Raw genomic sequence first — 24,815 nt, 5'->3', positions numbered from 1 at the left:
TATTATCCCTCTGTGGCAAGGGTGAATAAGCTCAAAGAAGCATCATGCCTGACGCTGAGTTGGCTGGCCTGTAAAGGCGTCTGTCCTTTCCCATGGCGCCTCCTGACTCACCTGTTGGACAGGTAGGGGGAAGGGGAGAGTAATGAGTCTCACCTGCTCAGAGCTAGGGTGGGGCAAGACACACCCCATCCTTCCCATTGGTTCTTTCCCTAGTCTTACTGACAATCCCTTGCCCAATCAGGAGAAGTAACCTTCTATCTGCCAATAGGTGCGGAGTGAGGATGGAATCTCAAGTTGGAGGCCGTCCCCAGAGCCGACTAGCAGTCCCCGGGGCCAATGGCCAGCGGATAAACAGAGGCGGCGGTGGAAGAGGACTGGGCGCGAGGCTCCGCCCCTCGATGGGACAGTCTGGAGAGGCAGCCAGTGAACCCTCATCAGCGGGTGGGCGTTTCCCTCAGGGGCGGAGCTTCGAGGGAGCGAGAGGCGTGGCTTGGCTGTCAGGTCCCTTCGCCTTTTGTTCGGTTACTGAGTTGCTGCTTTGGCCAGAGTCCGGAGCAGCCGCCGCCCGAGCGCGCCCAGCTCAGTTCGCTGCCCGCGCCGGCTCCCAGCCCGGCCCGACCCCTACACCCAGCCCGGCCAGGCTCCACAAGCAGGTGCGGACGATCGGGGCAGGGATCGCTGGGGCGAGGGAAGGGCGGCGAGCGGCCGAGAGGCCGATCCCCGCCGTCTCCGGGCAGGTGAGGGAGCGAGCCAGGGAGCGCCACCCTGCACCGGCGGCAGGGGGCGCGCTGGGGTCCTTGGGCGCGGCGACTCAGGGGGAGCGAGGTTCCGGCCTTGTGCGCTGGGGGCTGCGCGAGCTGGAAATCAGAGAAGGGCGGGGAGGGATGAGGGCAGGTGCCTCTGGGGTCGCGCCTGACCTGCGGCCGGTGGAGCTCGCCCGATGCCGCGTCCCCGACTCTCGCCCTGACTCTTGTTGAGGGAGACTTTGCCTGGCTCCTCTCTGCGTCCCAGGGCTCACTCTGTAGTCAGGAATGTACAGTTCGGGAAACTTGCTGCCGCTGGTGTCTTTGGGGCCACCCTCACCCCACCTCACGCGTCATCTTCGCTTTCCCTCCCTCTCTACTCCCCCAGGCTTGGGTGGGGCCCTATTGTCTGCGCCCGGCTTGCCCGACCGTGGGGGCCGAGCGCACATTTTTTCAGCGTCGCGGGCCCCACCTGCGGAGCAGGTGAGCACTCGGAGTGCAGAGGCCCAGCCCTCCAGCGCCCCGGCCTCGTAGGTACTGTACTTGCGGCGCCTCCCTCCGCCCCGGTGGGTGCCGGGCTAGGGCTCCGCCATCGGAGGTGGGATGGGATGACAGCGGGACTGGCGCAGGGCCCGGCTGCGCGCCCAGCTGGTGTCTGGCACCCGTGGCTCGGACTGGGGTCTGAGCGGAGGGGTAGTGCCTGGTTGGAGAATTCCTTGGCCCAGTTTCCAGTAGCTGCTGCTTCCAGAACGTCGGCAGGGGAACAGGACTACTCTTCTCCTCTAACCTCTTACTGTCGAAAAAATCACCCCAAACAAACTTTCTAGGAGGAAGTATTCACGGCAGCTTTCTCTGCGGGTTTAACTGACTCCTTGCCCAAGGGTTTTCCCCCCAGGCTTAGGGGGTCCGTCTTGGGACAAAGCCCCCTCCCCCAGTCGGCCCGGCTGAGCCAGGGCCAGTGCCTGCGCTCTGACCCTATCCTCCCTGCCCCCACCTCCATCCTGTTTGCTGGGCCCCTGGGGCCCGAGGTGGGGGCAGGGGTGGGGGGGTGGGCCAAAGGGGAAGCAGCTTCTTCCTTCTCTTCCTGCCTCCGGGGACCACCACACCCCCTTGCTTGAGGCCTGCGCCAGTGGCTCTCTCCCAAGCTTTGCCCCCTCCCCAGGAATGGGGGTGGGGCGGCCAAACTGATGAGGGTGGGGGGAGCGATTGTTCTGGCCTTCCCCCCCCGCCCCATCCCCCACCTTATATAGCTGGCTGGTCTTTGAGGCCGGAGAGTGTGGAGCTTGGGGTTTGGTTTCCATTTGATTTCTGGGTTTGAAGGTGCGTTCCTCCTGGAGGCTGTTGCAGTCTGTCTCCCGGCCACCCCTTTCTGAGAGCTGGGTGGGGTGAGTGGAACAGGCTGTGCGGCAGAAGGTTTCAGGAGAGCTGCGTGAGGGCTCCCTTCACCCCAATTTCCTGAGAGCCCCTTCCCTGGGCAGAGCTGGAGATCACCAGGCTCTCAGCACTGGTTTTTAAAAATCTGAAGTGTGGTCTTTCTGCGGGGATTTGGACGCCAGCCTCCTTGGGGACCGGAGGGGAAATGTAAGAGCCGGGCTCTCCCTCAGTCCGGGGGGAGGGGAGTATGGAGGGAATCAGGGTTGCTTGGCCTGACTCAGTTGGGAAGACCCTACCACCTCTTTCCGGGTTGAAGTTGGGGGAGTGGGCAGGGGTCAGACCCATCCCCATGGAGTGCCCTGAGTTAGGGGGAGGCTGAGGAGGGAACCCCATCCTTCTTTTCTAATGGGTAGTGTACCTCTGGGGAGCCAAATGTTATGGAATTTGGGCAAAAATAACCTGTTTTCCTTCTTCTGTGTGCCAAAGTGGAGGAGGGGAAGGCATTGTAATTACATTGGTTAAATGATTAGTTTAGCTAATCTGGTCTGTGACTGTGATCAAAAGATAATACTGAGGAAGTCTTGCTAGGAGGTGCCTGGTGGCAACTGGTGGTTCTCGGACTGGAGGTAGAAGGGGGAAAGGTAGGATCCAATGAGTCATTTCTTGCAAGATCAAGCACCAGCTTGGGTGACAGGAGCTCTCTCCACCCTGCCCCACCCCCATTCCCTCTGGAACCTCTGTTCTGGCTGCCAGCACTGAGGCTCCCCGCTGGAGGCTTGAGGGGCAGGTCCCGATGAGGGGTTGGGGAGAAGATCCGCCTGAGAATGAGACGGGGTGATCAGACTGTCAGTGGAAGGGCGGTGGGCCAGTTCTGAGCACAGTGAAGTGGGCGTGGACTGAGCTGGGTTTGAATCTCGGCTCTGCCACTCATTACCTGTGTGGCCTTGGTCAGGTCCCTTCGTTTCTCTGAGCCTCAGTGACCTCTGCAAAATGGGAGTAATACCCACGACCCAATAAGTACTTGACAAATGGTAACTAAAAATGCACGCGAGGACTTTACAGATACCAGCACTTTTCTTTGAGTGTTCTCACTTATTCCTGACGACAGTCCCTAGAGGCAGGTATCATTATCCCGTTTGGCAGAGGAGGAAACTGAAACTCAGGGGAGTTAAGTAACTTGCCCAAAGATGCACATCGAGACCCAAGCAGGGTCAAGACTAGCCTTTGGGTCCTCTGGTTCCAAGCCCAGAGCCCATCCTGCTGTATCATGTATGACCCCACTGCAGCTCTGGGAAGAACCTGCTACTGCTCTTTGAGAGCCTCTGCTTGGGAGTTTGGGGAGAGGAGAATTCTAAATGACCCAGCCAGGTTTGTGTGGGTGGTGAAGGTGGGGGCAGGTTGGTCAGGAGGGGGTGACTCATGTCCTAGCCTCCAGCCCTCTGAAACTTCCATGGCTTGGTTTTTAGTTCCTGGGGGAGGGGGCCATCTCCCCAAGGCCAGGGGCAGTGGCCATGTGTGGAGGAGGCTGGTAGGGCAGAGGAGGGCAGGGGTCAAAGCTGCTGCTGCCTCCTGGCTTGCCCCGGGCCAGATCCTGGGATGTTCTGGGCTTGTCCCTATATAGGGAGTAGGGCTTCCTGCTTTGCCTGGGGCTGGGGCTGTGCCAACATAAAGGGGAGCCTGGTCCCTGGGGAGGAGAGAGAAATGAGAGTCAGATTTAGGACTGGGCCACTGGGCTGCAGGATTGTGCCAGTCAGTACTGCCTGGCTGCTCTGGGGCCAAGAGCTGGCTGTCCTCTGCTTGGGAGCCCGGGAGCCCAGAAGACTGGGAGACTGGGAGCCCGGGAGCCCGGGAGCCTGGGAGGGCCTTTCTGGTGATGGGGTGCGGTCAGCCAGAGCCTTGGTCCCTGAGGGAGGGGCTGGTGTCACTGCCCTCTCAGACCTGTCTGGCTCTGGCACCTCTGCCAGCCGGGCACCTGACACCAGATGGGTCTGGGAAATGGGGCCTCTCTCTGTGTGGGTGCAGCCTGGGCACTGAGCCTGTCAGCACTGGGCTTTTGGATCCCTTGAGGTCAAGAGGGGCCCCCGGGCATGGGGATTATTGATCCTGGAGAAGAGAAGGCTGAGGGGACTTGCTGTGACAGAGAAGGAAAGAGAATGATCTCAGTCCTGACTGATGCTATAAAGAGGGTGCTGGGCTTGTGGTTTTCCATCACCCTTGGGGATGCAAGAGCCATGGGGACTGATGCTCTTAGGGAAGGAATGGAGGCTAGACAGGAGGAAGGACTTCCTGTCTGTTAGAGATGAGCTCTTGCATTGCTGAGTAAGAGGGAGAGATGGATGGTCAGAGGTGACTCTTCTCTGAAGCGGAGGAAGCAGGGGTCTGTCTGCGGGAGCTGGAGGAGGGCCATTGTGCCCAGGAGAGAGGGCAGGCAGGAGTCAGTACCTTTGGAGCAGTCTGAGGTCTGTTGGGGTCCCTGGGGTAACTCGCAGGGTGGTGTCTTCTGGGAGAAGAGAGTCCTTGGCAGTAAGAGGGACAGGTATCCGTGAGCCGGCTGGCCCAGTGACCCCTGTGAAGAGAAAGAGAGGTGTGGCTGGGGCAGGCCACCCAGCTTTGTGTCCCTGCAAGTGACATTTTGAGGCCTCTCTCCCGGGACATGGTTGAATCTGATGGTGGTCTGGGGGCATGGACTGCCCCAATTTCTAGCAACTTCCTTGGCCAGGCCTGAAGAGAAAGCTCTTTGCTCAGCCTCCTGGCACCTTAGCCTTTGGGGGCCCTCAGGACAAGAAGCTCTGCTCTCTGTGACCTGCAGAGTGTGGGTTCACAGGTCTGCTTTCCTTCCCACTGTAGGGACACTGGGCTGAGTGTCTGGGACAGGCAGAGTTGGGATGGGGCTGGGTAATCAGTATGCTTATTTGGGGGTGCTGAGGAGGCTGGACTCTGTGACACCTTCTCCCTCTTGATTGAAAAAGTAACATCTGATCATTGTAAAAAATAACTGGAAAGTTTAGGAAAGTTTACAAGAGAAAAAAAAAATCATCCATAATCCCACCACTAACATTTCTTTCCCTCTCTTTTCTTGTTTGTTTGTTTGTTTGTTTGTTTTTAAAGATTTTATTTATTTGACAGAGAGAGACACAGCGAGAGAGGGAACACAAGCAGGGGGAGTGGGAGAGGGAGAAGCAGGCCTTCCCGCGGGGCAGGGAGCCCGATGCGGGGCTCGATCCCAGGACCCTGGGACCATGACCTGAGCCGAAGGCAGGCGCTTTACGACTGAGCCACCCAGGCGCCCCTCTTTTCTTGTTTCTTAGCCTCTATCTTGATGATCTCACGCTCTGTATACGATAACAAATTTTAACCAAACCTTTATGCAAATCCTAGTTTTCTTTAGCAAATGCAGAACAAGGAACTCAGGGTTGGTTCTTCCCTGTGCTTCCGGGAGAGGGTCAGGCAGATTGCTGCAGAATGAAACCCTGGGGCATCACCCCCTAAGGAGAGGATGCCAGCTGGGGTCAGGGCTGCCCAGCCCCCCTACAAGCCCTGGTGTGTGAGGCCTCACTGACAAAGTCAACCCTTTGCTGTTTCTTGAGGCTGGGTGCGGTGTGTTTCCATTCTCAGAAGCCCTGGTTTGGGGTGATCCACCAGTTTGGGTTTTTGCCCACAAAGGGTCACCAGCAGAGACAGGAGCTCCAGCTGGAGTCCTCTGCAGGGGAGCCGGGAGGTCCTCAGGGTCGAGCCACCTGGCCCTGCATTTCCCTCTCTTCCAAGTCCCCTTCATTTTCCCACCCTGGTTTGTTTGCTTTGGGAAGGAGCCCAGAAGGAGGAAAACAAACAGCAGCTGGGACGGCCTGACCTGAGCCTCCCCCACCCCCAGTGAGTCCTGGGCCGCAGCTTGGGCTGTCCTCCAGACCGGCCCGGAAGTGAGGGTTTTCCTCTGGAAGCATCCAGGAGGATGGGCTCCTCTGTCTTCTCCTGTCCCCAGGGCCCTGGCCATATGTGGCGCCCATTTCGGTCTCTGCCTGCTCGGAATGACCATTCTGAAAGGAGAGACTACAGAATCTGTCAAGGAACCTCTCGTCTGTGGGGTGTTTGCTGCTGGGGCCACCAGTCTGAGGGGAGAGGCCTAGCTGGGAAGCCCCAGCCTGATAGGGGAGACGGGGCTCTCAAGGGAAGCAGTCACATCTGTCTCTACTTTTCTAGGGTCTGTTTCTGTCTGTTCTTGGGAGCGCTGGCCAAAGCTCTGCTGGAGTCAGAGGCAGTGGGGAAGGGTGGGGGCTGGTGACCCTGCTCAGCCCGGCCTCTCTCCTGGGACTGCTATGTGGGGAATGTCCCGGCCTGACTGGCCTGGCCACCCCTGGATGCAGGAAGCTGCTCATGTGACTGGGGAGAGAGGAGAGAGCAGAGGGCAGTGGGCAGAGCAGTGTCTCCCCTCCTGGACCGGACATAACTCCTCCTCCCCAGCCACACCCTACCCCACTCCTGGGGCTCGGGTCTGGGGCTGGGAGGCAGACACCCTCACTGGTCCTGGGCCCCAAAAAGCAGGCCGGCTGCTGGCCCCCTTGCCAGGGCCGACTCTGCTGGCCTCCTCCTCTGCCATGCCTTGGCTTGGCTAATAGAAGAAAGCTGGCCTGGGCCTTTACTGTGGACAGAGGGCTTCCGCGGTCATGGCTGTGTGAGATCCACGAACCACACGTGGTCTCAAGAAAGGAGAGCTTGATCATCTCTACTTTGCAGATGAGGAACATGAGGCTTAAGGAAATCGGGTGACTTGCCCGAGAGCACATAGCCAGTGAGTGACGGGGCTGGAAGGATCCCCTCTCCTGACTCCCAGGCTCTCCTGCCCTGCCCACAGGCCCCCTCCTCTGTCACTGAGCCCGTGTCACTGAGCGTGTGCACGGCTGCTGGCCTCTGGCCCAAGGAACTTCTGGAGGGCCCTGCCTGCTCTTCTAGCTCCCTCATGCAGTGTGTCTAAGCCTCCTTCCAGCAGGCCTCCTGGGCGGCCGATTCCGGCCCTTGTTTCTAGGTGTTTTACTGACCCTGTTTTACTGACGGCGGTGCTGGTGGGGGCAGGGGCCTGCGGTAGGTTGGTGGCAGGGTGTTTTTGTTTTTGTTTATTTAGTTTTCCAAAAACATTTTATTTTTAAGCAATGGCTACACCCATCGTGGGGTTAGAAGCTACAACCCCGGTGTCAAGAGTTGCTCACTCCTCCGACTGAGCCGGCCAGCCCCCCCCTGCCCCCGTGGCAGTTATTTTGAGTGTCAGGACTGGACCACACTGTCCCTGGGCCGTCTTGGACTTAGAGTGCCCAGGGGGCAGCCTGCTGAGGTGGCCACACCGGGGAGGAAGCAGGAATGAAGGGGAGGGTGTGTCCAAAGCTCGCCTGCACACTCCTACCCAGTGTGGACCTCTGTGGGCAGGCTCCTTGGCGCGCCTTCTCTGGGGCCCGGGCTCCTCTTCCTGTCGCCGGTGCTGTCCCCACCCCATGCTGTGATCTTGGAGCTGGCTTCGGCCGCCTGTGTTGCCCACAGTAGAGCATGCTGCTAAACAAAGGCCTCCCGTGTCTGGCTCTGCCCGGCTCTGGCCGGAGCGCGTGGGCAGGGCCCGTCCCTGTCTCGCCCGCTTCCACCCTGGCTCTGTCCGGGGGGTGTTGTGGCAGGTCCCGTGCCGGGTCCAGGGTGGAGAGGCGCGAGACCAAGCTGGGTGCGGCCCCCTCTACCCTGGGAACTGCCCACACAGCACTTTTGTTTTTTGGTGATAGAATTCCCCTGGTTCTCCTGGGAGCTGGTGAGGAGGAAGGTGGGGCGGCCTGTCAGTCCTGCCTGAGGTCTGACTCCTAGCCTTCTTCCTGTAGGAGGAGCTCACCCCGGAATCCTTTCCTCGAGAAGCGTTCTGGTGTGTGTCCTCTTTGAACTGTGTGCCGTCCCTGCCCTGGCCCACCCTCCGCCTTCTCTTGTCTGTCTTGGGAAGCCTGAGTCTTAGATACCAACGTTCCTCTGAGATCAGCTGGGCCACTCTTTCTGTGGATGAAGCACAGAGGGCAAGTAATCGTCTAAGGACACCAGTAAGCTTGTGGCAGAGCTGGGACCAGGACCAGGGCCTGGGACGCCTGATTTCGTAGCCGGTGCTCTGCCTCCAGCTGTGAGTCCCCTTGGCCTCCCCAGCCTCTCCGCCTGCTCGCAAGGGGCTCCGCTCTACCCACGCCCCAGCCACCCGCTCGCCTTGACCGCAGGGCGTCCCCTGTTAGGAGCCAAGGGAGCAGCCCTTTTTAGCGGGCTGGACGCCGGTGTGCAGCGAGGCCGACCCTATCTGAGCAGAGCGCTGCCCTGTTCTCAGGGTGGTGTCTCAAGTCTTCTCAACTGGAAATTGGGCCGGATAAATGCCCGCCAGGGTGGCTTTGAGGGAAGCGTGAGATTCATTTGACAGTAAAAGCAGCTGAGTGTCCCTTCCCCCATGGATCCTTTGACCTCCCTGTGGCTTCTGTCTTGCCCTGGGCAGCCGCCAGCCCTCAGCTTCTCTTGGCTCCAGGCCTGGGGCTGGCGGGGGTGGGGTGGGCGGTAGAGGGGTGGGCGGTGGGGCGTTGGTGAGGGGCCTGCTGGGAAAATGCCCCTCCTGTGGCCAGCCTTGACCTCGGTGGTCCCCGTGGATATGGGGCTGGCAAGTGGTGGTGATGGGGGGTGATCTCTAAGGTTCAGAGTGAGACCTGCGCCCCTCTGGCTGGGCTGAGAAGCCCCAGGGGTAGGCGGCGGTCTCTGCTGGGGAGGGGCTCTTCCTGGCTCAGATGGAGTGTTCTTATGATCGGGGCTGGACATTGCCAGTTTGTCCTGAGCAGATCTGACTATAAGGCTCAGCGCCCAGATGTGGGCTCCGCCCTCTGCCTGGCCTAGCGGCATTTACAGGGTCAGGGCAGCTGTCTGTCCTGCTGGGGTTTTACCTCCCTTCGGCAGCACTGGGATGTCCAAGGCCTCCTCCCCGGGCTTTTCTCCTCCCCCGGGGCGGCTCTGTGACAGGCTCTCTTCTCCAAACTTCTCTCTTCTTTCTCTCTCCCACCTCCAGTGTGTGGTTAGGGCGGGGGCGGGGGGCTCCTCCTGAAATAGCCAGTGCCTGGGAAGCAGCTGGGTGCAGCTGGTGGCACCCAGCCTGCTGTCTGGTGCGTTCTGGGCCTGCTTCTGTTTATCAGCTCGAAACTCTGAGTCACTTGGGGTGAAGGGAGGAGAGGAAGGAGGCGGCTGGGAGCCAGTCTGGCTCCTGCCTCTGCCTGTTCAGGTGCGCTCACAGGCAGGGAAGGAGCCCGTGTCACCATAAAAGGCAGGGAGGCCTGAGGATCATTCATCCTCCTCCTTGAGGGTGGCCCTGGAAGACATACCCGGCTGATCTTTGTTCCTGGGGTGGGGCCAGCCTGAGCCAGCTGAACCACCCTGGGCCTTACCCACTTCCCCGTCACGATGGGGACAATAGGTTTGAGGGGCTGCGTCGCGTCCACCTTTGTGGGTGGACCGGCCTGTGGTCTGTTTGCTGTGTGAGGCCACACTGCGTGTGCAGAGGCCACAGACTGGGGTGTCCCTCACGCCTCTGCCTGGTCCCAGCTCTGCCATTTCTCTGCTGTGCCACCTCCCCTGGTGGAGCCTCAGTTTCCCTGTCCGTAAAGGGGGGAGCACCCGCTTGTGCGGATGACGGCGTTCATGAACGCTCTGGCATGGGGCAGGCCCTCCCTGGAGCACAGCTTCCCTTGCCTCTCCTCCCAGGGGCTGGACTCTGGAGGTCAGCTCCCGAGACAGGGAAGCCCAACAGACCAAGTGAGAATTCACCAGGGGTCCACAGTAGGGCCCAGCAATTCATGAACCTCAAGTGCCCCCAAGTCTCTGCAGGGGGAGGAAGGGGTACCTGAATAGCAGTGACACCCCTCCCGAGGCCTGCCCCACCCCTTATCTCTAGTCTGGGTTCTAGGAGGACAGGAAGTGAGAAAACCCCTCCGAGGGAGAGACAGTGTTGCTACATGGCCACGGCCACGTCCATGGCCGTGGCCACCAACACTGAGCACCTACTATGTGCCTGGCACCAGGCTGGGTCTTTTACAAATCCAGCCTTCACGACAGCCTGCGAGGGATGTGGTGTTACCCCATTTTGCAGATGAGGGTTGGGCTCTACGGAGAGGTGAATTGGCCCAGTAGTATGTGGCTGATACTGGAACTGGTCAGTGGGGCTCAGAATTCTGGAAAAGGCTTCTAGGAGCTGGGGTGCTGGGGAGACAGGGATCTCAGGGCTTGGGCCTCTGGGGTCACTTGTGATCCTCGCCCCATCTTCAGGAAAGATCCTGAGATCCTGGAGTCTCCAAGGGAGCCTTTGACGGCTCCCAGCAGCCTCCAGGGCTCTCCAGAGAAACCTGTCAGACTGCCTCCCTGCCCCGCCCAGTTTCCTGTCCAATGCTTGGGGTGTAGGTACCTCACCAGAGACTTTCCCAGAGAGCCCCATGCATGGGGGTGGGTCTGCAGGACCCCAGAAGCTGCTGGAGGTCCTGAGTGCCTTTTGCTCCGGGAGTGTTGGGCGGGGACAGCAAGGTGAGTGAGCCCAGGGCTGGGTTGGGGGCATCTGGTTCTTTACTGCCGCACTGCCCATAGGGCTCGCTCCCCCCTGGGCTGGAGGTTAGGGATCTAAGCCCAGGACTCACACTTGGGTATTCCATTGTGGGCAGTCCCTCCCTGGGCCTGGGGATGGGCTGAAGCTGGGGGCTGGGCCAGATCATGGGATGCCTCCCCAGAGCCAGCTGATTTCCTGTCCCTCCTTTGTGTCCCCAGCAGCCGCCATGGAAGTGATGAACCTGATCGAACAACCCATCAAGGTGACTGAGTGGCAGCAGACGTACACCTATGACTCTGGCATCCACTCGGGTGCCAACACCTGTGTGCCCTCGGTCAGTAGCAAGGGCGTCATGGAAGAGGATGAGGCCTGTGGGCGCCAGTACACACTGAAGAAGACCACCACCTACACCCAGGTGCCCCAGAGCCAAGGTCAGGATCCCCGGGGACTCTTGCATGGAAACTGTTCCACGGAAGTACTTCAGCAAAAAGCCAGCCTCGGCCCTGTCGGGGCAGAGGGAGGCCGACTTTAGGGGGCTCCTGTCTGAGGGAGGAGGCGCAGCTACTTCAGGGTGCCCCCATCTGAGAGGGCGGTGGATTCCTCTTCCTTGAACCTCCCGTATGGAGAGGAAGCAGAGATCCTTCCTGCCAGTCTAAAGTCATGGTCCTGGTCCTCGATGAACTTATAATATAATGTTGAGGCATCACTATTGCCCTCAGGGGACCCACAGGGACTATCAGGGAAGATGGTCCTTTTGCTCCAGGAGCCTCAAATTTGATGGGGAGGCAGGGCTCCCGATGGGGGTAGGAGGAGACCTACAGATAGCCTGAGGCCGGGTGGTGGCTTGAGGCCCCAGCTGCTGGCCCCTGGCCCTGGGGCTTCCAGCGGGGGCCCTGGCCTCTCTGGGGGGGAGAGGAATATGTGGGCCCTAGACCACTGTCCATAGGTGCCTCCAGGGTGCCACGCATTGAGCCGGGTGAGCTGTGAGTGCTGGGACAGGTACGGGGTGGGCTGGGACAGGTGCAGGCCCTGCGGAGCTCAGCCTCAGTGCCCGGGGCTCTCCTCCCTGACAGCAGGCAAGGGCCCCTTGGCGGGCCTGTCATTGTGTTGGTAGCTCAAAGCCCAGCATTTAGGTGGGAAAGATCTGTGGGTGTCTCCTCCTTCCCAACTAATTGGAGGGTGGAACTTCTGCCTCTCTGTGTGTCTGTCCCCCAGGGCATCGGGATGCCTGGGAAGCTTGGGCACCTATATGTGGGACTCTGGACCCACCCAGGGGGTGGAACCCGGAGTCTGAGCTGAGAACCCACCTCCTGCTTTCTGAAACCCACACTCCCGCCTTTCTCTCTGATCTGCTGTATGATACTGGGTGGCCCTCTGGGCCTCTATTTGCTTGCCTGTGTAATGGGAGAGTTGCCTCCTTTGGAGATGATGAGGATATAATTAGAATCGTGAGATTTCAGAGTTGAAAGGAGACCTAGGTTGTCTCCTGCTACCTCAACCTGGTTGTTAAGGGAGAGGTGTAGGGTTGGGGTTTGGGCTCTGGAGTCAGGCTGTCTGAGTTCAGACCCCAGCTTGGGCTCCTAGAATCTCTCCATGCCTCAGTTACCCCATCTGTAAAATGGAGATAATAATAGTACTTACCGGGTTATTATGAGATAAATGAGAAAATATAAGAAAAGCATTTAATTCACTGCTAAGCATATAGTAAGTACTCAAAAAGTGTTAACTATTCCCATGAATAGTAACATTCACTAACACTTTTGTAGGGATGTGTGTACTACTACATCCTTTTTTTCAGAGCAATTTACAACTAGTATTTAATTCCCATAAGAATTCCCTGTGATGGACAGAACAGGTGGGGCCCCATTTTACAGCTGACGTAACTGAGGCGGTGGTGACCTCCCCTGGTTAGAGGCAGAACCGCGTGAGGGGTGTCGCTGGGGCCTTGGTCAGGGTGGCAGCTAGCCCCGAGAACCCACGTGGGCTGTCTACAAGGCCTGCCCTGCTCCCCAGTGTACCTCCCCATGCACCTCCTATGGCTCAGTCCCTGCCCGTTGCCCCCCACCCCCAGGTGACCTGGAGTACCAGATGTCCACGACGGCCAGAGCCAAGCGGGTGCGGGAGGCCATGTGTCCTGGTGTGACAGGGGAAGACAGCTCACTGCTGCTGGCCACCCAGGTGGAGGGCCAGAGCACCAACCTGCAGCGGCTGGCCGAGCCGTCCCAGCTGCTCAAGTCAGCCATCGTGCATCTCATCAACTACCAGGATGACGCCGAGCTGGCCACCCGGGCCCTGCCTGAACTCACCAAACTGCTCAACGATGAGGACCCGGTCCGGGAGGGGTCTGGCCAGGGTGGGGGCGGGGCAGAGAGGGGACAGGTCAGGTGTCTACAGGGGACCCCCTACCCCGGGCCGCATCAGCGGGGCAGAGTTTGAGCTGGGTCCCTCTGAATCCTCTGGACGGGCTCACCGGGCCCCTCTATCTCACAGTGGCAGCTGGCCCGGCCCATCTGCTCACTTTTTCCCATCCCTCCCCCTCCCCCTCAGGTGGTAGTGACCAAGGCAGCCATGATTGTGAACCAGCTGTCCAAGAAAGAGGCGTCGCGGCGGGCGCTGATGGGCTCGCCCCAGCTGGTAGCGGCCGTGGTGCGCACCATGCAGAACACCAGTGACCTGGACACGGCCCGCTGCACCACCAGCATCCTGCACAACCTCTCCCACCACCGCGAGGGGCTGCTTGCCATCTTCAAGTCAGGCGGCATCCCTGCCCTGGTCCGCATGCTCAGGTACCCACCCCTACTCACTGTAGGATCCTGGGGATACCCCTCCCTTGGGCTTCCATACAACATTTATCAAGGACCTACTGTGTGCCAGGTGCAGCCCCATGCCCAGTCCTGGGGCTCAGCTTCTCACGGCCTAGCAGGGGAGATGGCATGTAAGAAACTAGCAGGTTAGTCCCCAGGATCCGGTATAGGCTAGGGAGTGGTCTGCCCAAGATTGCTCAGAGCTCTGTGCACTCTAATAGCAGGGTGCCAAGGGATGAGTGGGGCTTGGCCCGGGTAGATGAAGGGAAGAGTATCCCAGGCAGAGGGAACAGCAGAGAGAGTTCCTTGCCTCCCGTATCTTTCCCAGCTTGCGAGGTTCATCGGTCTTTCTCCTTATATCCATGCCAGGCTGTGAGTTCCTTGAGGTTGGAGATACCCTGATCCCCTCACAGGACCGCTCTAGCACATGGCCTCCCATGTGGTAGTTCCTTAGTAGACCTACTGTGCGCTCAGTCCTGGGCGCAGGGGGAGTCGTGGTCCTGGCAGAGAGAGGAGTGGTGCGCACTGTGCACTCGGGGCCGAGCGGGGCCGGGCTCAAGGGACGATGATGTTTTCGTCAAGGGCTGTTTCCACAGGGGTGTTGGTATGGGGAAGGCTTCCTGGTGGCGGGGGCTAGCCCACATTCACGCCAGGCCCTTGGGACCCGACTCACATTAACACCCTGCCCATCGTCCCAGCTCCCCTGTGGAGTCGGTCCTGTTCTATGCCATCACCACGCTGCACAACCTGCTGCTCTACCAGGAGGGCGCCAAGATGGCGGTGCGCCTGGCAGATGGGCTGCAGAAGATGGTGCCCCTGCTCAACAAGAACAACCCCAAGTTCCTGGCCATCACCACTGACTGCCTGCAGCTCCTGGCTTACGGCAACCAGGAGAGCAAGGTGGGCTGTGCGCCGCCCCCAGCCCAGCCCCGCAGTCCTCCGGAGCATCACCTTCTGTCCAGCTGCAGCTTCCGGCCACTTTTTAGGTTACCTCCTTACCCTTTTTAGGTTAAATGTATGAGTGTATGCAGCTGTACATCTTTCATCATATACCTGAATATTTTGAGGAAAAGGAAAAGGAAAAAATGTCACCATCCTCACACAACCACCGCTATCTCCATATGCTTCCTGCAGGGCCGTCCTCTGGGCGTATTTGTATGTGGTTGTAGCCTTGGCAAATGTACAACTTTGCATCTGTTTTCTGTGTGTTTCTTTTAAAGATTTTATTTATTATTTGAGAGAGAGAGTGAGTGAGAGAGAGCACACAAGAAGGGTCAGAGGCAGAGGGAGAAGCAGACTCCCCGCTGAGCAGGGAGCCTGATGCAGGGCTCGATCCCAGGACCCTGGGATCATGACCTGAGCTGAAGGCAGAGGCTCAGCCTACTGAGCCACCCAGGTGCCCCTGTTTTCTATGTATTTAACATTTTTTTTTCTGTATCTTGAGAATCACCCTCTATCGTGGCAAATAGCATTTCATGAAGTGGGGGCCCCAGACGTTATTCTTAGGGAGGGCATTTAGATGGCTTTTGATTTTCTACCTTTATAAACAGTGCTGTAATGAGCATCTTTGGGCACATAGCTTTTCCCAAAGCGTGGACAATTTTTTTCATCAGTGGGGCTAAGGGTTTTTAATATTTCTGGGCTTTTACCCAGATTGCCAAATGCCTTCCAGAAGGATTGTATCACTTACAGCGTTGGTAGTGATGGTGTCTGTTAGTACAGTTTTACCTCATCCTTGTCAGCATTGTGTATTATCCTTTTTTCAAAAATTTTGGCATTTTTAGTTGTCACAAAAGCTATTCAGGTTTTCGCTGAAGTTCAGTAGTGACAGCTCTGTCGCCCCTCTCGTTTCCTTGTTCCTTGTCATACTTCCTGTCTGTCTCACATTCGTTCTCCACCGTCTCCCCCTCAGCTCATCATCCTGGCCAACGGAGGGCCCCAGGCCCTCGTGCAGATCATGCGTAACTACAGTTATGAGAAGCTGCTCTGGACCACCAGCCGTGTGCTCAAAGTGCTGTCCGTGTGTCCCAGCAATAAGCCTGCCATTGTGGAGGCTGGTGAGTATGGCCTGCAAGGATGGCCCATGTGGCCAGGACGGCTGGGGTGGGGGCCTTGTCCAGCAGCCAGGCTTGGGGTGCCGTGCTCCCCGTGGCCGACGTGCTCCCTGTCCCTTGCCCCAGGTGGGATGCAGGCCTTGGGCAAACACCTGACAAGCAACAGCCCCCGCCTCGTACAGAACTGCCTCTGGACCCTGCGCAACCTATCGGACGTGGCCACCAAACAGGTGAGGGAGGCGTTTGGGCCTGGGTCCACCTCTCCAGCCACCTCATCCTCCCCTCTTGCCGCACGCAGGCTCCTGTCTGCAACTCTGACCTTAGGAGCCGTGGGGGGCCTGAGGCCAATACATCTTGCCCCATTGTGGCTGAGGCTGGAAATACCCTGAGATCCCTCCGTCCTTTAGCTTAAGGCTCTAATGGCTGTTAAGGATTCAGGAAGGGGAATAGAAGAAGGGGCTGATGTTCCTAAGCTGGACTTCAGGTGGTCCCTGGGGAACAGTTTTGACCTAGATCCTGCGGCGAGCAGCAGTAATGTACCAGGAGATAGCCTGGGGGCTCTGGTGACTAAACACACAGTTTAAGGAAAAATGCAGTTTTAGGACAAGACTCCTGGTCCCTCCTTCCAACCTCCGACTACCATTCCTAAGAGGCCCCCTGCACCCCATCAACAGGCTGTTTATTCAGCCCCGGCCATGTGCTGGACCCTGCTAGGCACTTGTGGACATTGGCTCGCTTACCCCTTTCAACAGCTAGAGGTGGAATAGGGGACCAGGTGGTTAGATGAAGAAACGGGGGCCCAGGGGATTATGTAATGGCCCTTGGTCACAGCTAGTAAATGGCAGAACTGGGACTCAGCAGTGTCATCCCAGAGCCTGGAGTCTTCCTGTTCTACCACAAGGCTCCTGGGGCTCCCCCTGGGAGAAGTGGGGCTTCTGGGTCAGTGATGTTCCCTGAAACTGGATTTGGCCTGGGGACCACTGAGAGGGCAGCATGAAGGCCCAGAAAGGTGAGAAGCCAGGAAGAGCAGGCCAGCTGGGCCACGGAAGCACGTGGCCTCAACAATTTCCTCCCGGCCCTGTCTGGGTCTGAGGACGCAGAGGGGCAGGGGATGGGAGGGAAGAGCACAAGCTTAGAGGCAGGCCTGGGTTCCGAGCCGGCGCACTGGCTGTGGGTGTGTGGGCAAGCCGCTCTGAGCGGCAGTTGCCCGGTGGGATAGCAGCACGGGCGTGGAGGCTCCGAGGCATGCGGGCAGGGCCCATTGACTGTTAGCTGAGTGGGCTTCAGACCCTGTCAGGCCATTTCCCCCCCCCCCCCGCCACCAGACAGATTTGGGAAGACTCCTGGGAGCAGGGAATCTCCCTCACTCCCCGCTGCCTCCCCCACAACCCACAGGAGGGCCTGGAGAGTGTGCTGAAGATTCTGGTGAACCAGCTGAGTGTGGACGACGTCAATGTCCTCACCTGTGCCACGGGCACTCTGTCCAACCTGACGTGCAACAACAGCAAGAACAAGACGCTGGTGACCCAGAACAGCGGCGTGGAGGCTCTCATCCACGCCATCCTGCGTGCCGGCGACAAGGATGACATCACGGAGCCTGCTGTCTGTGCCCTGCGCCACCTGACCAGCCGCCACCCCGAGGCTGAGATGGCCCAGAACTCCGTGCGCCTCAACTATGGCATTCCGGCCATTGTCAAGCTGCTCAACCAGCCCAACCAGTGGCCGCTGGTCAAGGTGTGGACTGTGGCCGCAGGAGGGTTTCGGCAAGGGGAAGGCACTCCCTGCGGGCGGGATTAGGAGCTGTATGGCCACAGGCAGAGCTGCTGTGACAGAGAGGCCCTGAGTCCCGCAGGCTGGGCTCGAGCCGCTGCATTTCTAACAGGTTCCAAGGCGATGTGGCTGGTCTGTGGGACACATCACTTCCGCTCACATTTGGGTCTTGGTCACATTGCCACATCTGGTTACAAGGAGGCTAGCAAAGTGTCCTGTGTCAGAAGGCCATGCGTCCCGCTACAGCTCAGGGGGGATGCTAACAAGACAAAAAATAGAAAGTGTTCTGGGGGGACATTTAATGTCTGCCATATGGAGTTAAGGGTGTAAAGGGGGCTGCCTGGGTCGAGGAGAGCCCACTGGCGGGGCTCCCGTTGGTGAGATTTTACACAGTTGAACAGTACAGATAAGAATGGCTCTAAGGAGTTCTACATTGAATTTTTTAAAATCCATAGTGAGAAAACAAAACTATGTGGACCCTCCTTGAGGCTGGTCCCTACTGCAAGCCCGAGGTGCGGGGAGGGTTTGACCTAGCAGCTAAGTGACAAGTGACCATGGCAGGTCGTCTGCCTTGTGCTCATGTCCCCATCTCTTATGATTTTTGTCCCCGCCTTCCTGGCTTCTTGTTTTGGGGGTCAGGTGAGATGACAGCTTGCTTTGCAAGAGCCTGAGGGACCCTGGGAGGCCAGAGTGGCCCCTGGGAGATGGGGTGCCCTGGAGAGGAGGCTTCTTCCCAGAGCTGCCTTGCTGGGGATTGATTGTAATATGAGTATCACCAAAGCAGGAAGCTTTGGGGTCAGCCATAGCAAGGACTCCCTGATAATCAGGGTTTAGGAATTATCAGAAAAGCAGGTAAGACTCTGGTGTCTGGGCAGGGAGGAGGTTGTTAAGAGAAAAGACGGGTTGGGGCAGGGCATGGGGCTGGTAGAATGTTCTGGAATGGGATATCATTTTAGCAGGGGCTGTTAGAGTTGGACATGAGGACCCACGGATCCTATGGAGTAAGGGACATGGGCTGGGAGTGGTCTCATGGTCTGGAGATCTTCCAGCATGTCTGTGTCTGGCCTGGGGGACGGAGAGATGACAAGGGAAGGAGGAGATGTTGCTGGGAAGTTGGGATTCTTCAGATGCCCATGAAATGTCCCTGTTGTCGTCCTTTTTTTTATCAGGCAACCATCGGCCTGGTCAGGAATCTGGCCCTGTGCCCAGCAAACCACGCCCCACTGCAGGAGGCGGCGGTTATCCCCCGCCTTGTGCAGTTGCTGGTCAAAGCTCACCAGGATGCCCAGCGCCATGCGGCTGCAGGCACACAGCAGCCCTACACGGTGAGCGAGGCCTCCCTGGGGCTCAGGGTTGTCCTGTTTGTGCATGTGTGCGTGCGCGTGTGTGTAAGCGGGGAGGCAAGTTGTCACGGAGGCGAACTCTGAGGACCCGTGAGGTTTGTCAGATTGTCATGCTGGGGGTGTGTGGCCAGGTCCAAGGGCCACTGGTTGCCACGTCCCCAATGCCTCGTCTTGTGCAGGACGGTGTGAGGATGGAGGAGATTGTGGAGGGCTGCACCGGAGCCCTGCACATCCTCGCCCGGGATCCCATGAACCGCATGGAGATCTTCCGACTCAACACCATCCCCCTGTTTGTACAGGTGAGTCTGGGGCAGGTGGACAGGAGAGGACCCTCCAACCCCTGCTCATCCCCATTACTGAAAGGGGAAGCTTGGCAGCCATGGGTTTGGTGGGTCTGGGCCACGCAGCAAAAGGTATTTGGAGGAGTGTGGAGAAAAGTGGCCACACCAGGAGTGACCACTTAGCAAATCCCTGCATGGGAATGGCTTTCCATTCAAAACCAAGGAAAGCGGGGAGCCTGGGTGATTGAGTCAGTTAAGCGTCTGCCTTCGGCTCAGGTCATGATCCAGGGGTCCTGGGATCGAGCCCCATGTCGGGCTCCCTGCTCAGTGGGGAGCCTGCTTCTCCCTCTCCTCCCTGTTCATGCTATCTCTGTCTCTCTCTCAAACAAATAAAATCTTAAAAGAAATTAAAAAAAAAAAGCAAGGAAAGAGATCACAAATAAGAAAAATATCTCCAGATTCAACCACATAAACATTAAAATCATCTGTACATCAGAAACAGCCTAGGGGCGCCTGGGTGGCTCAGTCGTTGGGCGTCTGCCTTCGGCTCAGGTCATGATCCCAGGGTCCTGGGATCGAGTCCCTGCATCGGGCTCCCTGCTCAGCGGGAAGCCTGCCTCTCCCTCTCCCACTCCCCCTGCTTGTGTTCCCTCTCTCGCTGTGTCTCTCTCTGTCAAGTAAATAAATAAAATTTTAAAAGAAAAACAAAACAACAGCCTAAAAAGCATGAAAAAGTCAGTAGCAAACTGGGAACATGTTTGCCAAGTATCATAATAGACAAGAGTTTAATATCCTTCATATGAAAGAGCTCACTAAGGCTAGACCCCAGTGGGTAGATGGGCAGAGGCAGAAGCAATCCTCAGGTCGCTCATAAACAAGCAGTGCTCAACCCCAGAAGTTTAAAGGAATGAAGCCAACGCTCCCAGTGAGATCCCACTCTCCACTATCAAATTAGGGAGAAAAGGGGGGGCGGGTAGTGCCCTGGGCTGGCAAAGATGTGATGAAATGGCCCCAGAAGGCGATTCTGCCATCTGTATGGAGAGCCTTGGAGATATTCATATCCAGGGCGCCTGGGTGGCACCTCTGACTCTTGATTTTGGCTCAGGTCATGATCTCAGGGTCGTGGGATGGAGCCCTGCATCGGGCTCCACGCAAGTCTGGGATTTTTTCCTTGTGACATCGTTTTAACATAATTTAAAACATGGCAAAAATTTATACCTACAGTCAACAATCACAATGCTATTTACAATAATTGAAAACAAAATGAGTGGCCAATGATAAGGGAGTGGTTAAAAAAAAAGAATGATCTGTTATATCATATGACTGCATACCGTGAAGTTGAAGAAATTTTTGCTTTTGAAATTTTTTCCCTTTAAGTACTAGAGTTCAGAGCAAGGGATCGTTGGTGCCATTGTGACCTCTGGTTGTGACCCATGAGGGTTTTTTGTTTGTTTTTGTTGTTGTTATTGTTTGGCTTTTTAGTACTCTCTTTTTACCAGTATGGACTCATAGATTTCTAGGATAAATTTTTTAATAATGTAGGAAAATGCCTTATGTTACAGTATTAGGTTAAAAAAAAGAAAAGCAGGAATCAAAATATCAAAATATATGCTACAGGTCACCCAGCTGGTTCTGTTGACGGAGTGTGCGACTCTTGATCTTGGGGTTGTGAGTTTGAGTCCCATGTTGGATGTACAGAGTACTTAAAAATAAAATCTTTTTTGTTGGTTTGGGTTTTTTTTTTAAAGATATATTTATTTATCTGAGAGAGAGAAGGAGAGAGCGTACGCGTTTGCTGGTGAGCACGTGGGGGGAGGGGCAGAGAGAGTCTTAAGCAGGCACCGCGCTGAGGGCAGAGCCCACTGCGGGCTCGACCTCACAACCCCGAGATCGTGACCTGAGCCAAAACCAAGAGTCAGATGCTCAACCGTCTGCGCCACGCCAGCGCCTCTGCTTAAAAATAAAATCTTAAAAAAAAAAAAATGCTTAAAAAAAAAAAAGCAAGAATCAAAATTTATATAGATAGGTGTAAAACAGGACTATGATAAAAACGTGATGAAGACTTGCCAGAGGCCGTAGGTGGGTACGGAGTAGTGGCTGGTTTTCTCTCCTTTTCTTTATACTTCCCTTAGACTTTTCCACACTTTCTGGTAGGAGCCTTGTGTTAAATCCGGAAAAGGGAGGTGGAGATGGACAGGGCTGGGTGGCGGGCTGCCCTCCTGCCCTACACGTCCCCCACCTGCACTCCTTGCCCACCCCATGCGCCCTCCCCCCAGCTCCTGTACTCGTCAGTGGAGAACATCCAGCGTGTGGCCGCTGGGGTCCTGTGTGAGCTGGCCCAGGATAAGGAGGCCGCTGATGCCATTGATGCTGAGGGTGCCTCGGCCCCACTGATGGAGCTCCTGCACTCCCACAACGAGGGCACCGGTGAGGGGCTGCGCTCTGCACGAGGGGGTGGCAGAGGAGGGTGGGGTCTTGGTCCTCCAGCCTGGGTGGAGGCAGGCGCCTGGACTGGTTTTTCCTCTTCTCTCTGTTCAGCCACCTACGCTGCTGCTGTCTTGTTCCGCATCTCCGAGGACAAGAACCCAGATTACCGTAAGCGCGTGTCTGTGGAGCTCACCAACTCCCTCTTCAAGCATGACCCCGCTGCCTGGGAGGCCGTGAGTATCCTGGGCTGGACTGCAGTGTATGGTTGTGCAAATTGCACAGTGCACAAGGACAGCACTTTTAAGGGGGCTCCTACTACACTATCAACTTTGTAGATTTTTATTTTATAACTGGATCATTGATGACAATTTCTAGCAGATGGAAGTAGTAGGTTAAACTATCTGTTTTTGACCTGCCAGAGTGGCAATTTTATTTTGTCTGATCCTGGTGCGGGGGTGGGGGGCAGCTCCTGGTACCTGCTCTCAAGTCATCCCATGCACTGCTGTCCCCAGGGCTGCTCTAGTTCTGTGGGTGCCCCCAAGCATGAACGGTGGGACCTTCCACCCTAGGGGGGTGCCTGAGGAGAGGAGCCCATTGGGGCACTGTGTAACTCCATTTCATCCTCTGTTCCTTTGAGGGGTCATTGCTTTTCCGTGGCCCCCTTTCTAGCAGCCTCTCTAGCTGCCCACCCCCCAGCCCAGAGCCTACCTTTTCCACCCTTCTCCCCTCCCCCAATGTTTCTCTGTGTCTTTCCTTAGGCCCAGAGCATGATCCCCATCAATGAACCCTATGCAGATGGTAAGTGTGTGCAGAGTTCCTCAGGGACCACCGAGTGCCTAAGGTGTGGGGTCTCTGTGGATGTGAGCCAAGGAGAAGCATTGTGTCTCTGAGGCCAAAGACCCATGGCAGCCACTGTGTAGTATCCACACATATTCCTGTCTAGGCCCCCTGATGTGGGAGTTTTGAAGAGGGGGTCAGGCCCATTGCAGATGGACCGAGGACTGTCTAGAAGGGTGGTCTGCAGACCGTAGAAGGTCCTCTTGCCTTCTCCTCCCCAGACATGGATGCCACCTACCGCCCCATGTACTCAAGCGATGCGCCCCTGGACCCCCTGGACATGCACATGGACATGGACGGGGACTATCCCATCGACACCTACAGCGATGGCCTGAGGCCCCCCTACCCCACGGCGGACCACATGCTGGCCTAGCCGGCTCCACTCCAGTAGGCGCCTTCCCGCTTCGCAGCCCTCCCTCATGCCCGCAGGCTGTTGAGACAGGCTTTTCCTCCCCTCTAGAACCTGCTTCTCACGGAGGCTCTGTCATGTTTCTCCTGAAACCCTGGCTCTTTTCGGGGGGGATCGAGTGTGGGGCCTTTTGCTGTTGAGCTTCCCCAAGGAAGGGGTGTGCCTTGGCCTGCCTTAGTCCCTTATCTTGCTGGGGGCAGGGAGTCCTGCCCCTCCTGTGGGTTGTGGGTAGGTGACAAGCTCCTAGGGGCCACAGGCCTGCCCTGATCCCTCTGTGTCTGCCTCACCCCCAGGTGCGGTTCCTCATCTGAGAGGCTCTCCGTGCAGGCGATGGGGCGAGACAGAAAAGTACCTGAGCCCAGCGGAGCAGGGCTGCGACTTCTCGCCGAACCCCACGCCTCCAGAGGTCCTCTGTAGGGTCTTTCTTGGGATGGTGATCTGCTCCTGCTTTTCTGTCTTGGGCTGTGGGTCCAGGGCCCAACACCCCCTCCCCACCTCTGTGGCCCCGGCACTAAAGCTTTAGACTCAACCACCTGCTCTCTTCCCCCACCGGCAATCAGCCCCCACCCCCACCCTGGCTGGCCTGAGTCCAGCGGCCTGGGCCCCACAGAGCTTTGATTCCTTCTCTGGACCTGATTGTCTCAGTGAACTCCAATCAACCAGCTGTTCCGAGCCCCTGGGGTGTCCAGGACCCAGGTTCAAGGCCCAAAGCCCAGAATCCAAAGCTTATTTTGAAAAGTTCAGGGACGGACCACAGAGATGGGACAGAGATGCAGAGAGTGAGTCCTCCACTCCAGGACCCTCCTGCTCCTCTCTCCAGGACATTGACCCGGCTTTGGCCCCTTCCTGGGAGCTCTGGGGATGACACCCTCACACCCGTCCCACCCACAACCGCCCTAGCTGACTCCTGAGAAGTGCTCTTGGCTGACCCCTCTGGTGTGCGGTGAGGGGCTTTCTCTTCCCCTTCCTGTTTCGAACCCACCACCACCTCCTGCACGTGGGTGTGGGGGGCTGGGGGAGGTCCCAGCAGAGAGTTTTATTATTCTGGCTTTATGTTTTTGGTTATTGGTTTTTTTTTGTATAGACCAAAGCAAAGAAAATAAAACTAACACACAGATCTAATGGAGGCTGTGCGGTGGGGCGGGGAGGGGGGTGCTTAGGGGTGGGATGGGGAGTTGGGGGCTCCCTTAGCAGCCCGGTGCCTCCTTGGCTGGTTCTCACATGCACTCATGGCCACCTTGTGTGTAGCAAAGACACAGAGGGGAGTCAGGGAGAAAGGCGTGTCTAAGTATCTGGAGTAGATTTAATTCAGTGCACAAACATACTCACAGGCCTCCAGCTTGGAACCTTGGAACCCTAGGAGGAGGGAGGGGTGAAGAGATGGCTGGGCATTAGTCCCCCCTTCAGGGACACCAGGCCTCGTGTGTCTGTCCAAGGGGTGGCCTCCTTGCCAGCCTCGGCCTCCAGCCCTGCCCCGTCCAGCCTTAGCGTACATGTGGTGGATTTCTCTTGGGCGGAACATTCCCTGTGGCCTATGGCTTGGCGTCCAGGCCCCTTTTTGGTCTGGGGTGGGCCACCCCAGCCCCTGCCCATCCCTTCTGTCCCCTTAGCCAGCATCCTCCTCGCTGGCTCTTGCCTCCTGATCTTTGTCCATGCTGTTCCTTCTGCCCAGGATGCCTTCACCTGCTCACTCACTGGGACCCAGCTCAGACCTCCCTCCGGGAACACTTCCTCCATGACCTCCCACTGCTCCCAGCCAGGCCGAACTGGGGCCCTTTCTCTGCTCCACAATGCCCCATGCACACCATCATTTCACCGATCCCGATGTCGTGACTGTCTGCTTACGTGACGGTTCCCCACGAGTGTGGGGCCTTTTGCTGTTGCATCCCCCATCTCCCTACCCGGGGGGGCCCAGCTGCAACGCGCCTGCCAAACCTGAGGACCTGTGGCACCTGTGGGCCTGCCATGGTTTCATTTCCTCACCTGCCTGAGGCCAGGCGGTAGAGGGAGGCCGTGGCCTAGTCTGCACAGGATCTCTGACACTGGCACGGATGTGCTGGTGGCAGGTGCGCGGAGCCCAATTGAGAGGCAGGTGTGGGGTGCAGGCAAGCGGTGATGAGATGCAGGATGCTAAGCCGAACTCTGCTGAGGGGAGGGGACAGGACAGAGTTTTCAGAATCACAGGGACTTTTAACAGTGCA

General features: G+C 57.5%; 1 protein-coding gene across 7 annotated transcripts; it reads left to right on the top strand.

Annotated features, from left to right (window-relative positions):
* The first annotated feature begins 485 nt into the window (after positions 1-485).
* Positions 486-23,730, top strand: LOC113908067 (junction plakoglobin). 7 transcript variants are annotated; one of them, XM_027568009.2, is made up of 16 exons: positions 509-653; positions 7,967-8,152; positions 10,908-11,120; positions 12,761-13,020; positions 13,237-13,475; positions 14,192-14,393; positions 15,406-15,550; positions 15,674-15,777; positions 16,943-17,281; positions 18,487-18,642; positions 18,840-18,959; positions 21,218-21,368; positions 21,480-21,601; positions 22,127-22,166; positions 22,427-22,592; positions 22,908-23,730. In XM_027568009.2, exons 3-15 carry the CDS (start codon positions 10,916-10,918, stop codon positions 22,576-22,578), a joined length of 2,235 nt encoding a protein of 744 aa, XP_027423810.1. In that variant the 5' UTR covers positions 509-653; positions 7,967-8,152; positions 10,908-10,915; the 3' UTR covers positions 22,579-22,592; positions 22,908-23,730. The 7 variants fall into 7 exon arrangements, with proteins under 7 accessions (XP_027423805.1, XP_027423806.1, XP_027423810.1 ...); XM_027568006.2 differs by having other exon boundaries at positions 7,967-8,253; XM_027568004.2 differs by lacking the exon at positions 7,967-8,152 and having other exon boundaries at positions 486-653.
* Positions 23,731-24,815: the final 1,085 nt, after the last annotated feature.

The sequence above is a fragment of the Zalophus californianus genome, chromosome 16 (genome assembly GCF_009762305.2).
Source record: "Zalophus californianus isolate mZalCal1 chromosome 16, mZalCal1.pri.v2, whole genome shotgun sequence".
Classification (NCBI taxonomy): domain Eukaryota; kingdom Metazoa; phylum Chordata; class Mammalia; order Carnivora; family Otariidae; genus Zalophus; species Zalophus californianus.
The sequence above is the reverse complement of the archived record's forward strand: the minus strand, read 5'-3'. Positions and strand labels throughout refer to the sequence as shown.